The sequence below is a fragment of the Nyctereutes procyonoides genome, unplaced genomic scaffold (assembly GCF_905146905.1).
Source record: "Nyctereutes procyonoides isolate TBG_1078 unplaced genomic scaffold, NYPRO_anot_genome, whole genome shotgun sequence".
NCBI classification, from domain to species: Eukaryota; Metazoa; Chordata; class Mammalia; order Carnivora; family Canidae; genus Nyctereutes; species Nyctereutes procyonoides.
In genome coordinates this window covers 2,159,174-2,173,479 of record NW_026575146.1, presented here as the reverse complement: position 1 = coordinate 2,173,479, position 14,306 = coordinate 2,159,174, and the positions used below count along the sequence as shown (strand labels likewise).

The window sequence follows — 14,306 nt, the reverse complement described above, 5'->3', positions numbered from 1 at the left end:
GTCACAAATGTATAATGCAATGAATACAAAATAAGAAGTAACATAAGTAAACATAGGTTTCTGGTAAATTAGTCTTGAGGACTCCACCATAAAACACCCTAACAGTCCTTATGCATGGGAACAAGTTAAAGTAGGCCCATTCCCCAAAAGGTCCTTTTAAAAAAAAAATGTTTATTCTTTTTAGTGTAAACAATTTCAAACTTAGGAAAAATGTGTAAGAATAAGAATAGTTCTAAGAAGGCTATCCAGATCCACGTATTTGTGAACATTCTGAGTTTCAAGGGAAAAGAATTCTAAGAAAAGACTCAGAAAGGTCATCATGCTGAATTTCATAATGGTGAAGTCGGGGTCCATGGGCCACAGTCAGTATTTACCTAGAATGTGCACACTCTACAGTACCTAGAATACCGTAATCTCTACCCATGAGAAGTCATGTGATCAGCTGGGACCAGAGAAGACATGCCCCAGATGATACTGGGTCACAAGTTCACAGGCATATCAGGAATAATGATGGTCAAAATGATGTGAGGATGACATGGCATACAGAAGTAAGCAGATGTGAAACTGTAGTAGGCAAGGGAACTTCTCCATTAAAATTGGTTTGTTTGGGTTTTTTTAAGATTTTGTTTATTCATGAGAGACACGGAAAGAGAGGCAGAGACAGAGGCAAAGGAAGAAGCAGGCTCCCTGCAGGGAGCCTGATGTGGGGCTCACTCCCAGGACCCTGAGATCACGATCTGAGCCAAAGGCAGATGCTCAACCACTGAGACCCCGAGGCGTCCCTCCATTAAAATCAGTTTTAAAACCAAGTTCTGAAGAAGACGGTCTGCAACTGGCAAGAGTAGGTCATTCAACACAAATATGGTAAATTCAAGGTCACTGAAGCAGTTATACTTGGGGCAGAGAAAGATACAGACATGCTATGTGACATTCCTCAACAATTTTTTGTAAAGGGAAGATTCTGTGTTAGCACATTTTGGGAGGAGAGAACTTTGAACCTCAGACTGCATATACAATCATAGCCATCAAGCTAAAGGCATAAAAGTAATACCTCCAAAGCCTAATGTTCGCAGTTGTAAATTAAGCCACAGAGCCTTTGCAGCTTTATATTAAGTATGTTGTAATAAATGGAGAGAGAAACAACTTCATATTAAAAGGAAATGCCCTTATAATTTAGGATTCAATAAGGCAAAGCGAAACACGGTTTAAAATGACAAAAACAGAACAGCTATGAGCCTATGAGTCTAAATAAACAATTATTAATTCCATAAAACAAGGTGTTTTTTCTCTATTATTAAGTATAATATTTTAGAGATCTGATTTCCAGAAACCAATGATTCACATGGGAACGTGGATCTCAGAATTAGGTAACTACCTCCCCCTTCCGCAGTAATGTTTGCATGTAGCCGGGTCAAACAACACAGGGAAAATAAAAATGCCGGGTGCAGGTTCCCATGCACTTGCCTGCATCTGCTGTGTGAGCTCCCTGGCCAACAGAGTGTCCTGAAGAGCATTCTCCCGCTGAGAGGCATCCGCAAGCACATTAACTGTGGTTTCTGCTTCTTGTATCCACTTTAGGAAGTTCTCCAGGTCCCGACGAGAGGCCTGCACTGCCCTCAACTCTGCTTCCAAGGCACTCTGTCTATCAGTAATGCTGCAAGTCAAAGGATGACATTACTTACAGTGTGACAGTCCACATCATGCACACCCTAAAAAACAAATTAACAGCCTCCAAGGAACCTTTATTTAAGTACCTAATGTAACTCAGACATTTATTTCTATGGGTGTCTGGAATCATCCTTAATGGGAGGAGTAATGTAAATAGGGAGAAGAGGGAGAGAGACATATAAATATTAACAAAATCACATCCATATCATAAAATAATTATGACTCCATTTTGCAACTCCTAATTGTATATTAAGTTATCCCCCAATGTTTTACTTTGATACCTTGGTATTATGCCTGACAGTCAGAGGAAATCTCAATAAATATTCATGCAATGAGTGACTAAATGAGTTCTAGGAAACAGTAACATCAGAATACTTAAGTAAAAGGAAAATAATTTAAAGGGCTTACTTTACGTATTTTAAAACAACTCAGGTCAATACAAGTTGGTTCTTTAAGCTCATTTAATAATATTATATTTGGAAAATCAAGCTTTTATAAACCCTTCAGTAAATCTACATCAAAATTAATACACAGAAATGTAGAGTTGCATGATTTAAGGATCTCCAAACCTGTAAATCCAATCTTTAAAATTTTATAAACCTCAAGCTTCTTAAGAAGAAAACAAACAATTTTAGGGGCACCTGGGTAGCTCAGTCAGTTAAGCGTCTGACTCTTGGCTTTTAGCTCTGATCTAAGGGTCATTAGATCAAGTCCCACACAGGGCTCTGTGCTGGGCATGGAGCCTGTTTAAGATTCTCTCTTTCTCTCTCCTTCTACCCCTCTTCATGCCACTCACTCTCAAATAAATAAATAAATAAATAAATAAATAAATAAATAAATAAATAAAAATAAAAATGGATACTAGCAATTACACCCTATGGGTTTAAATCCAAAGGAACTGAAAACATATCTACACAAAAATTTGTATACAAATTTTCATATAACATCATTATTTATCATAGCCAAATAACAGAATCAACCCAAATGTCCATTGATGAAGAAATAGATAAAATGTAGTATACTCATATATGAATTATTCAACCATAAAAAGGATTGAAATGCTAATACTTGTCCTAACATGTATGAACCTTGAAATATCAAGTGAGAGAAGCCAGACACAAAAAGCCACATTTTGTGTGATTCCCTTCATATTATAAGAAATGTCTACACAGAGAGAAAAAGAGATTAGCTGTTGTCTAAGACTGGAGTGGAAGGCAACAGAACTGACTGCTAATTGGGTATTTGGTTTCTTTTGGGGTGATAGAATGTTTCGAAATTAAGAGCACTGTGATGGTTGCACAACATAGTGAATATACTAAAAACCTCTGAGATGTACACTTTAAAAGGGTTAATTTCATGGTAATATGAACTATATCACAATAAAAAGTCAGCATGTGTAATATGATCTCACATATATATGTTCTATCTCATCCACTCATCTATCCATACAACATGCATCCATCTACCTGTCCTACATACAGTATTATCTGTGTACATATAGATAAAAGGATAAATGTCCGGAATGTTAATATTAAAAATTATTTCTAGGTGCTGGGATTTAAGGTGGTTTACTTTCCTATTTGTACTTTTCCTGTATTCTCTGAATTTATAATGAACAAGTATCTTCTACACACATCAATAAACCAATTCTTTAAATAAACGGGTAAGAGATTTAAACAGAGATCATCATAGAAGATATATGGATGGCAAATAAGCACAGGAAAAGATACTTGGCATCATTAATCATCAGAGAAATGTAAATTCAAACTACAATAAGATATCACTACCTATTAAACTGGCTTTAAGAAAATGAATATACCAAGTGCTAGTGACAATGCAGAGTAACTGCCAACTCTCATACATTGCAAGTGGGAGTATAAAATGGTACTGCCACTGAAAAACAGTTTGGCAGATTTTTTTTAATAAAGTTAACCATGTACTCAAGAACAATCCAACAATCAATCCTACTCTTAAGTATTTACTCAAAAGAAATGAAAATATATACCCACACAAAACCTATACGCAAATCTTTATTCATAATGGCCCCACACAGGCAATAACCCAAATGTCATCAAGTAGAAAACAGATAAACTATGGTATATGCATACAATGAAATACTACCCTAAATACTGATAGATTCAACAACATGGATGAAATCTCAAATGCATTATGCTAGGTGAAAAACACCAGACACAAAAGCTCTATGTTTCTACTCATAAACCATTCTAGAAAATCATCAACCTCATCTGAGCATTTACCTACTAAGAAACCTCCAATAGTGTTTGGCTGCCTGCAGAATAAACCCAAATGCTTTTCCTGAAACTCAGTGTCCTCCATAATTTATCATTAATTCACTTTTCTAGCTTATCCCCCAGTTCTCGCCAATGCTCTGGTCAGATCAGGATACTATACTCTTTTTTTTCTCTAGGATATTCTTAATCCTGTGCTTACCCCAAAAGTTCGCATACACATAAAAATGTCCTTCTGACACCTCCACTTACCCAAATCCCACTGATCCTTAAGGTTAACATCTACCTTCTTTAGAACATCCCAGACCAATTAGATTTCCTTGCTCTGAGATTATAAAAGGTCATTACTCCTATTTATACAGAAATTAATCACATGTATCCTGGAAAAGCCTTTGGATTGTGATCTTGTTTCATGCTTTGAATGAATTTCAAATACTTTCAAATGAATTTAATACTTTGACAGTATTACATAGATTTGTTTTTTGTTCTCCTGTTTTATAGATTTACTATGGGCAGAAACAGTCTTATGTATCTCCATATTTCTCAGAGTCCTTATTAGAGTATTATAATAAGTATTTATAGAATAATGACAGTCTATAATGTATTTAAACTTACCTCCCAATCACCAGTTTTCAAGAAGCTACTAAGAGAAGGCCTCCACAAAAATCAGTTTGTAAATCAAAAGAGAAAAAAAAGATAGGAAAAGCATAAAAACAAAAGATGAGAGAGAGAGAGAGAGAGAGAGAGAGAGAGGAGAGCATGCGAGAGAATGCAAACAGGCTTTTGTGCTAATGGTGAAAAGAGATCTCAGAAGAGACAGTGATGAACTGGGCCAGATGAGGACTGACATCACCATTCCAACTGCTATGATTTCTTATTTTAACTTGACAAAACCTTGACAAAACCAATGAAGGATACACTCTGACAAAACAAGGAAATAACCCAAAAGAGAAAAGAAACACACACACACATACACACACACACACAACACACAACACACAAACCTACACATGAAATCCAGGAAATAGGGATTCCAAAATAGGAGAAAAGCACAGAAAATCTCTAGGATTATGGTTCTGCAGCAGGCCTAGAAAGTATGTCTACAGAAGAAATGTCTCTAAGAAAAGATATTAGAAGTGATAGACTGCTTACTATGATTGACTTTGTGGGAAATTGTACTGTCAGACCATTGGAAAATGAGGGAAGAATTCATAATAGGTGCAAAGAAATCTAAGCACATAAAAGCAAGGCAATTATTAATTTCAGGTGAAAAAAACAGAGAGGAAGCAAAATTAGAGTAAACTTTAGCGCCTGGCTGTTAATAATGTTTAGACACACCTAACATTGTCAACACTGAGTATCTGTTTATTTAAAAATTCAGCAATGAGTTGATACAGCCACTGTGGAAAACAATATGGTGATCCCTCAAAAATTTAAAAATAGAATTAACATATGATCCACTTTTGGGTATACACCCCAAAAAACTAAAAACAGGGTCTTGAAAAGATATCTGTATACCCACATTCATAGCAGCATTATTCATAACAGGGAAAACATGGAAGCAACCCAAGTGTGCATCAACAAATGTATGGATATGCCAAATTTAATACACATACAATGGAATATTATTTAGCCTTAAAGAGGAAAGAAATTCTGACATTTGTTATAACATGGAGGAACCCTGAGCACATTATACTAGGTGAAATAAGCTAGTCACAAAAATACAAATACTGGATGATTCCACTTATATGAGGTACTCAGAGTAGTCAAATCCATAAAGACAAAGATAAGAATGGTGGTTGCCAGGGGTGGGAAAAAGAAAGAATAGCGAGTTATTGTCTAATGAGACAAGAGTTTTTGTTCTGCAAAATGAAAAGAATCATGGGAATGGATGGTGGTGATGGTTGCACAACAGCGTGAATATTTACTACCATTGAACTGTATACTTAAAAATGGTTAAGAAGGTAAATTTTATGTTATGTGTATTTTATCACAATAAAAAGTGAAAAAATTCAATGATGAGGAAGGGAAAACATGAGAAAGCTATACTTTATATATTTAGTAGAACAGGATACCAAATAAGTCTAATACTGATTTACTAGAAGGTAATGGTGTATGCATTTTATTTAGAATATAGAAACGTATAAATGATATACGGAAAAGCCAAAAGAAGAAAAAGCAATTGCCCCCAGAGAATTGGACAGTGGTGAGTAGTGAGAGAACTGCTGTATTTTGTAATAAACCTTCTAATTTTTTAAATCATACGTATGTATTTCTTTACTTTCTAAAATTTAGACGTTACCCACTAGAATTTGTGTGGTTGGTGGTGGTGCTGGTGTTTTATTTTCCACCTAACCCCAGCCACATTTTCAATTTTTAAAACAATAATAAAAAGACATTAAGAATATCCAAAAAAAAAAAGGGTGTTCCCATAAGGTACTGAAAAAGCAAAAAAATTAAAGGAGTACACACACATGCAATTAATCAATCATGAACAGGCAGGCAATTCTTAACACTCACATAAAACTAATGACTATGAAATTTGATAAAGTCAAACACTTTAATTTTACAAAATAAATATCATTTATTTTTAAGACTATTCATGTGAATGAAATAGGTTATGTGGCAAACAGCTAATGTAAAAGCAGATCATTATAGATTAGCTCTATTAAACCTTTAAGAATGCCCAGACTAGAAGAAAAGGATGCAATGTCTGAGAATTCTATGGGGTTATTTATTTACCTATAAAAATGAAGCAATTACTAATCCTCAGTCCGGAGTTTTACTTTTTACTTCTTTTATCTTAAATATCCTTCTACCCCATCTCCCCATTCCCACTAACCTTCCCCTTCTGACCTAATCAATTTCTACTTCCCCTCCAGAACTCAGTGCAAACACCTTCTATGGCACCTTACCCCACACATCGCATGACATCCCTTAACCTGGCTATCATGCCATGCTGCTGTGACAAATCACCACAAACACAGTAGCTTAGAGCACCTGAAGGTTGTTATCATCTCATAGTTCTGTCAGTTAGTTTCTGAAATGGGGCTCACTGAACTAAAATCAAGTTGTCAGCAGGGCTGTGTCCCTTGGTGGAAGCTCTAGACACAGTATTTTTTCCTTGTCATTTCCAGCTTCTGGCTGGAGGTCACTCATATTCCTTGGCTCCTGACTTCTGCCATCTTTACTTTTAAAGATGCATGTGATAGAACTGGGCCCATTCAGATGATCCAAGATAGACTCCCTACCTTTGGAATGGTAGGTGGGATGTGGGTGTCCATATCCCACCTCATCATATCTCTAATCATGACTGTAAGTGACTATTTTGTTGTCTGTTTAAAGCTTCTGTATCATCAGTGTCCCTGGTATACCCAGGCACCACATACAGTAGCAACTCAAGTATGTACTAAATAAACTAATACAAAAGTAGGAATAGCACCTTCCTTCCTGCAATAATTTAAGGACAAAATGAGGTATACATACATAAATGTATCAAGATGTAGTAAATACCCAAGAAATAATATTTTCCCTAATCTGTACATCAATTGAGTGAAATACTGGGAAATTCATTTTGCTTAGAGCGTGCAAATGTGCAATTTAATAATAAAGATCTTGGAGATTTTTTTCAAGGTCACATATATCTGGGTGTCAGATATTTTTTATCATGAATGTAATCAGTTATTAAAAATAATAATCATCCTAGAAACCAAACACTATTTATAGCAGCCCAAACTGTCTTCAGATTATTGTAATAAATAAACATTTTAAAAACTTATAATAATAATGTATATTAATTTATAGGCTGATTTTTTCATGTAATTTCATATGTAATTTCAGTAGAATATAGCTCAGAGGTTAACATACTACCTATGTTAGTCTTCTTAAAATTAGATCCAATGCCAGAGCACGGTATATTAGACACTGCAAGAAACTTTTATCCATTTCCAAGGAACTTCACATGATTTATCATACTACCATAAGGCCAAAAATAATTGGTAAAACGAGAGGTTCAGGAATGTGTATGCACAGTTTATCGCAAAGGCTAATAAATTACCTTTAATGCCATTTGCGCATTGCTCTCAGAAGAAAACGACCTACTTCTACCACCCCTGCCATTTACTAGCTATATGGCTTAGGATAAATCCTTCAAATCTCCAATTTGTTTTTTCCATCCTTAAAATAAGCTGCTTGGACTAAATGAGTAAAGGACCCATATCAGAGTCTCCAAGGGTCCTTTTAAATAAAACTACATAATCCATCACAGAGATTATAAAACCTGCTAGAAGAGATCCCTCCAATATCACCCCCGTCCCGATCTTCAAATTCAGCTTCATCAAGAAACACTGCATATAAATGAAATGTTACCGATAGGGAAAGATGAATGTTGTGCAGGCAGCAAAAAGGTTGGGAAATTCCTAAGATCCATATGCAAGTTCCTAAGATCACATCCAGCACTGAACTCCCATTTGTCTCCAACTCTCAGGGAAGAGTTTATATTTGGCAGTTCAGGCTGCTACATCTCAAGATCAGAAGAACCAAAGGAGGTTCTAAGAAATTGAGAATATAGGAGAAGGAGCACTGTCACAGAAAAAAAAAAAAAGATTTCAAGTTTAGAAAATTGTGGCTACTAGACAGAAGATTTTTTTTAAATCTTTTTTAGCCTATAAATCATAAAGAGTAAGGATAGCCTGGAAGCCTAAAAGATAACAATATCTGGAGTATAGAAGGGCAACTTTAGCAGAAACAAGAGTTTTTACTTCAAACAGGAGTAATAGACTATAGAATTCTTTGGGACAGGAAATGGTGCACACTGAAAATATAAATAGCTTCTCACAAAAGATTTGAGGAATCCATGGGCGACAAATTTATAATAGTTTATATTAAAAGGAACTGGGATTTTTTATTTTTTATTTTTTTTAAAGATTTTATTTATTAATAGAGACAGAAAGAGAGCGAGAGAGGAAGAGACACAGGCAGAGGGAGAAGCAGGCTCCATGCAGAGAGCCTGATATGGGACTCGATCCAGGGTCTCCAGGATCACACCCTGGGTTGCAGGCAGCGCTAAACCGCTGCGCCACCAGGGCTGCCTGGAACTGGTATTTTTTAAATGTAAACTCTTAGCTATAAAGCAGCTGATATTCTACAAATAGCTTATAGTTATTTTGTAGCATAAGAAAACATGGCCATCCACGTAACTGACTTTTTAATGGCATTTTAAAGATGTCATATAGTACTTGGTATGTTAAGCTATAAGATATATTAATCAAATGTGCATGTGCTTATTATAATTGGTTAAGAGTGAACATAAATAGTTATGCCTTTTTATTATTTTAATGGAAAATCCACAGTTATGTGTTGCTAAATTTTGGTATACTTAAAAGGGGACCTTTACAGTTACATGAGATTTAAATATATTTATCTCTTTTGAGAGGAAAATAGTGGCATCAAAAATTGAGCGGCATATAGAAAACTTACAGTGAATCAATTCTTTAAGCTTTTCAATGGATACTTTCACAAGGTAATTTTGTTCTTTGGTCAATAAAATAACATTTAGCTAAAAAAAATATATTAAAGCACACTTTGGGGAAATGCAGTTGATCTAATGAAGAATTAGTCCCTGCAACTATACCCCACAATCTATGATCTTTTGGTGACCAGTCTTTGTTACACAGAGATTGGGTCAAACACCTTCCTCTCTCCCTTGCTCCCAATCTTCCATCTGCAATCTTTGTACGTGCCTCTGAGTAGACGAGCATTGCTAAAGAACACTGTCACAGGGCTATCTTCTCTTTACATTTATTATTATAAATCACAATTTGGAAGTCATCACTGCCTAGCAAAACTAAGGATCCCCCAGGAAGCTCTCTGCCCTGCCCACCGGGATTCTGATGTTATCTGTGATCCTACTCAAATTTCTCTAGGCCGGCCCCACCTCCAGTCTCACTGATCCCATATTCATGGAGCCTAAAGAGAGCAGACTCACTGCAGAGAATCTTCCATCTTCCTACCACATAGTGATTAATGATGTATAAGACATTCCTTATAGCACAAAATTATATTGTCTCATTTCCTCTACACTATTTCAACATATTAACTAAGTGTGTATATGTGTATGCATGTATGTGAGTATATGGGTATATATACACAGGCACTCTGCGCTAAACATTTCAGATCCAAATCAGGCATCCACACGTGAAAAGTTACTTTGAGCACTTTTCAACTTTCACTACACCTCAATTTACACTAAAAATTTTGTTAATTATCATTAAGAGATACAAGGGGGGAAACATTTCACAGATGAGAAACAGGAGTGGTTAATTAGTTACAAATGTTAGAGATGGAACTTTTGTTGGCAGAATCTGACATAGTGGGAACTAGTTGTTTTACAGAATTAAGAATTTTCTGTATAATAAAGAACTATTATTATAAATGTATTGGTATGACATATTACACCCAAGCAGGATCTGAGGCAGCAAAAACATTAATATTTCTACAGCTAGGAACAAGGCTATTTATACTAAGCAGGATAAATAAAGACTATGATAAACGTCCTCATGTCAATTCAAAGCTTTCTGTTATCAGAGCATATTGGTTTTTGGCATCAGAGATAAGGGAATGAGGCCCTGTAACTGTGAATAGCCAAATTACTTAGGCCAATTGCAATTCATACAAAACATTTCCTTTGAAAGCTGATATTAAACTTCACACATTATGCCTCAATGACAGTTTTCCATGAGCAAGTATAATAACCCTTCGCCCCCACCACCCCGAATTTGGCTGACAATGACGCATATACAGAACACAGCTAGAAGATAAGACAGCCCTCAAATAAGTCCTCTCAGAGACCACTGCAGAGGGCACAGTGGTCACATATTGGAGAATGTTACATTATTCATAGTAGAGGCCCCCATAACTTTAATCAGATCTGGTTTCTAAACTCAACATAGATAAGAAACAGTAAGTAGAATGACAGACAGATCTGAGAGGCGGGTACACAGAACAGTCACCAGCAATAGCTGACATTCTGATAACAAAGGAAGAAAACAAAATTATTTTTAAAGAATGTAAGAGCCTGACTGCACAGTCAAAAAGGTTTGGATATCAGTCTCAGCTTTGCTCTTATGAGCTGTGTGATCCTGGGTACTCCTTAATTTTCCTCTGCTTCAGTTTATTCACTGACACGGTGCTGATGAAAATGCTGCCTGTCTCTTATGGTTTGAGGATTAAATAAAATAATGCATGTGAAGAGATTAGCACAGAGTCTGACAATGGGAAGACACCCAATAAAATTCATACCCTAAAAATAAAGCAGAAAATCTCCAAAGCATAACAGCCTGAATAAATTTACTACCAATTCTTCAAAACTCAGAGCAGTAAGAGCATTATCATAACTTAGTATAGAAAAAAATCATCTTGGTTATGCTACGTGACTTTGAACATGTCATTCACCTTCTCTGAGCCCAAGAGCATTAATTACATTTAGACCACGCATTCTCAATGGAGGTGAGAAGTGGTTCTTTGGTGGAGCAAGTTGGGGAGAGGTGTGGAAAAATCTACTCTTTCTATGTATAAAGCACAACTATAAAGTACAGAAACAGATACACAGTATATCCATGGTATAAAAATTTCATGGGAGTGGGGATCTAACAAGGCTCTTTGGGGATTGATAATGTAAAAATGTTGAGAAACACTGCCTTAAATGCACTGTAAGACTATGTAAAGCTCTTAGAGTTCCTTAATTCTATCCTCACAACAATAAAGCCAAGAGTTTTTTTTAAATGTTACTCATAGGTTCATATATTTTGTTTAAGGCAAGGAAAGATTTGTATATTCTAGAAAGGTCTCCAATTTAAAGAGTTAAAAATTGTAAACATCACTGTTAAAAAGACAAAATCCTCACAATACATAGAAACCCCAACTGTCACTCATGAAAAGTGAGCCACAGTTTTGCTTTATTTTCCTTGCTTTATAGATAGTAATATACCTAAATCATGTCTAAATATTAATGTTGATGTATTTCCCCAAAAAATGCAGTAAGAAAACAGAATAAGCACAACAACTTGTAACTACCATAAAATTGGAACACTGTGCTTGTCTTAGCTCTGATAAATGAAAGATCACCTTGGAATATAATTCATTTTTAATTGCCTCTTCCATCTAATCTAACTACTGCTGTAGGCTGTCTTAAAATATTTACAAAGTAAAAGCAAAAAAAGAATTGGAGGTGCTAAAATAAAGCAGCTTCACATTCCTAAGTGATCAGTTTTTCTGGTATCATTTACAACAAAAACAAAGCCATAATTCTTACATACAGATTTTTGGAAATACACAGTTAAAGTATGCTTAAGGACTATCTTAGTATGAAATCTGTATTTCTTAATTGATATATAACTGACATATAACATTGTATTAGTTTTAGGTGCAGAACAGAATGATTTAAGTATGTATATATATTGCAAAATGATTAAGAAAATAAGTTTAGTTATTATCTATCAACCACAATGGTTACACTTTTTTTCTTGTGAGGTCTTCTTTCTTTAAGATCTACTAGGTAACATTCAAATATCCAATACAGTCTTGTTAACTATGGTCACCATGCTGTATGTTACAACCCTAGGACTTATTTATCCTGTAACAGGAAGTTTATACTTTAAAGCTATTTTTAATTCACCTTTTTACCTGCCTTAGTTTTGGGATCCTTACTATATCCAAGTAACCTGTTACCACAAAGGAAAACCATAATACTAACATGCTAGAAAGAGCAGTATTATAGCTACTTTCTGTTTCAACTACTTTGAAGTTTTGAATTTGCTACCCTAGTCTTATTTCCTCCAGAATCCTAGGTATATGTAACAGCATGTATATATACATATTTATATATATTCACATTCATATGCTGCCTCGTAATTCGTCTTTGATTTTCCCAAACATCTACTTTATAGACTCTAGCTAAAAATGACATCCTAAAAACGTATAAAAGACCTCCAAGTCAAACTGTGATTAAATGCTTGGCCATACATTAATTCCAGTAACATGTATCATAAAGTATTCTAGTATTATCCATTTTATTCACTGCAAAATAAATGTGTTTTGATACAAATTAGCTTTCAGGTAGTTACATCTGAATATATAATGGGGCATGTGAAACCATAATTTCATTAGACACACGCATTCCCCATACTATGCAGGAAGTAAACACTGTTTCCTGATGATGAATATAAATATTCTATCTTAAAGAGATGCTAACCACTGCTGATAGTTCCTTAGACCCTAGGTGTTCAAGTGACAGAAAAATCTCTCTTATAAACACATATTCTATTTTAGACTGTTCCAAATATACTGACTAGACAGGGTAATCGAAAGAAGACAAATTAGTTGAAGCCCTAAATATATGCAGTATATTTCAGAAGTCTGATGTTGGATCCATGTGTTCTCAGCTTCAACTAAGGATGACCTGGCCAAACAGCACACTATTTTAGTTATACTTAGGGATAATATTACCCTAATATTATCTGTAAATACCTAACCAGTCCTTACCCTCAGATTACTACAGGATGCCTTCTAGGTAATGCTGGGAGGTAGAGAAAAACCAGAACACATAAAATTATCTTTGTCAAGATTTAGACTCATTCAAGGAAAAACTCCATTGTAGAAATTCAAGTAGATAATGTATAAATACACCTTATGTACTAAGTGTGATAATACTAACCTAGCACAGTACAAAAATTTTTTAAAAACCAATATAATAAGATGTACTTTTTGTAGTCCCATATTTGGCCAGTTTCCATGAGAAAGCCAAAGCAATCAAATTCTTGCCTTTACATGCACTCACCTACCAGGCCCTTCATGTTACCTTTGTTTGAGGTTGATCCATGATGTTTTTAAGTACTCTGTGGTTTCCTTCACGTTCCTGGTGTCATCACTACCATATTCCTCCAATAGCTTCTGCAGGACGTTATCAAACGCCATTATGATTCCATCGCCAGGACCCAGTTCTTGCAGCAATATCTAAGGTGTAATTGCAGGTATAATTGTTATATTGGGTCGCTCAGTAACTACTTACCTAAATATTGGGTCTCCCCATTTTACATGTTTTAGACATAAGTATCAAAAGAAAAAAAGCTAATTATGGGACAAACTCTTGAACATGAGCTCAAATAAAAATAATTCTGGAAGTAAAAAGGCAAATGTCTAAGAAATGATCAGGTATACAGAAGATGCTATTAAAAGGCTATCTTTTCCTTTTGGAGGTATTTTACTTCCTCAAACCATTTATCTTTTTCATTTGTTCTATTATATATCTGATCCTTATAGCAACAAGCATCAAGCAACAAGCATACAGGAATGAACTTACTATAGGATTCCTCTCTTCATGCTACCAGAAAT

At 35.2% G+C, this 14,306-nt stretch overlaps 1 protein-coding gene across 6 annotated transcripts in view; it reads right to left on the bottom strand.

Moving 5' to 3' along the window:
• The window catches only part of UTRN (utrophin), a 497,690-nt gene that overhangs the window by 229,587 nt on the left and 253,797 nt on the right, over nt 1-14,306 (bottom strand). For all 6 annotated transcript variants that reach the window (XM_055311522.1, XM_055311520.1, XM_055311521.1 and 3 more), the window contains 2 exons: nt 13,774-13,928; nt 1,465-1,654 (listed from right to left, as the gene is read on the bottom strand). In XM_055311522.1, coding sequence (XP_055167497.1) covers nt 1,465-1,654; nt 13,774-13,928 — 345 coding nt within the window. The remainder of the gene's footprint in view (nt 1-1,464; nt 1,655-13,773; nt 13,929-14,306) is intronic.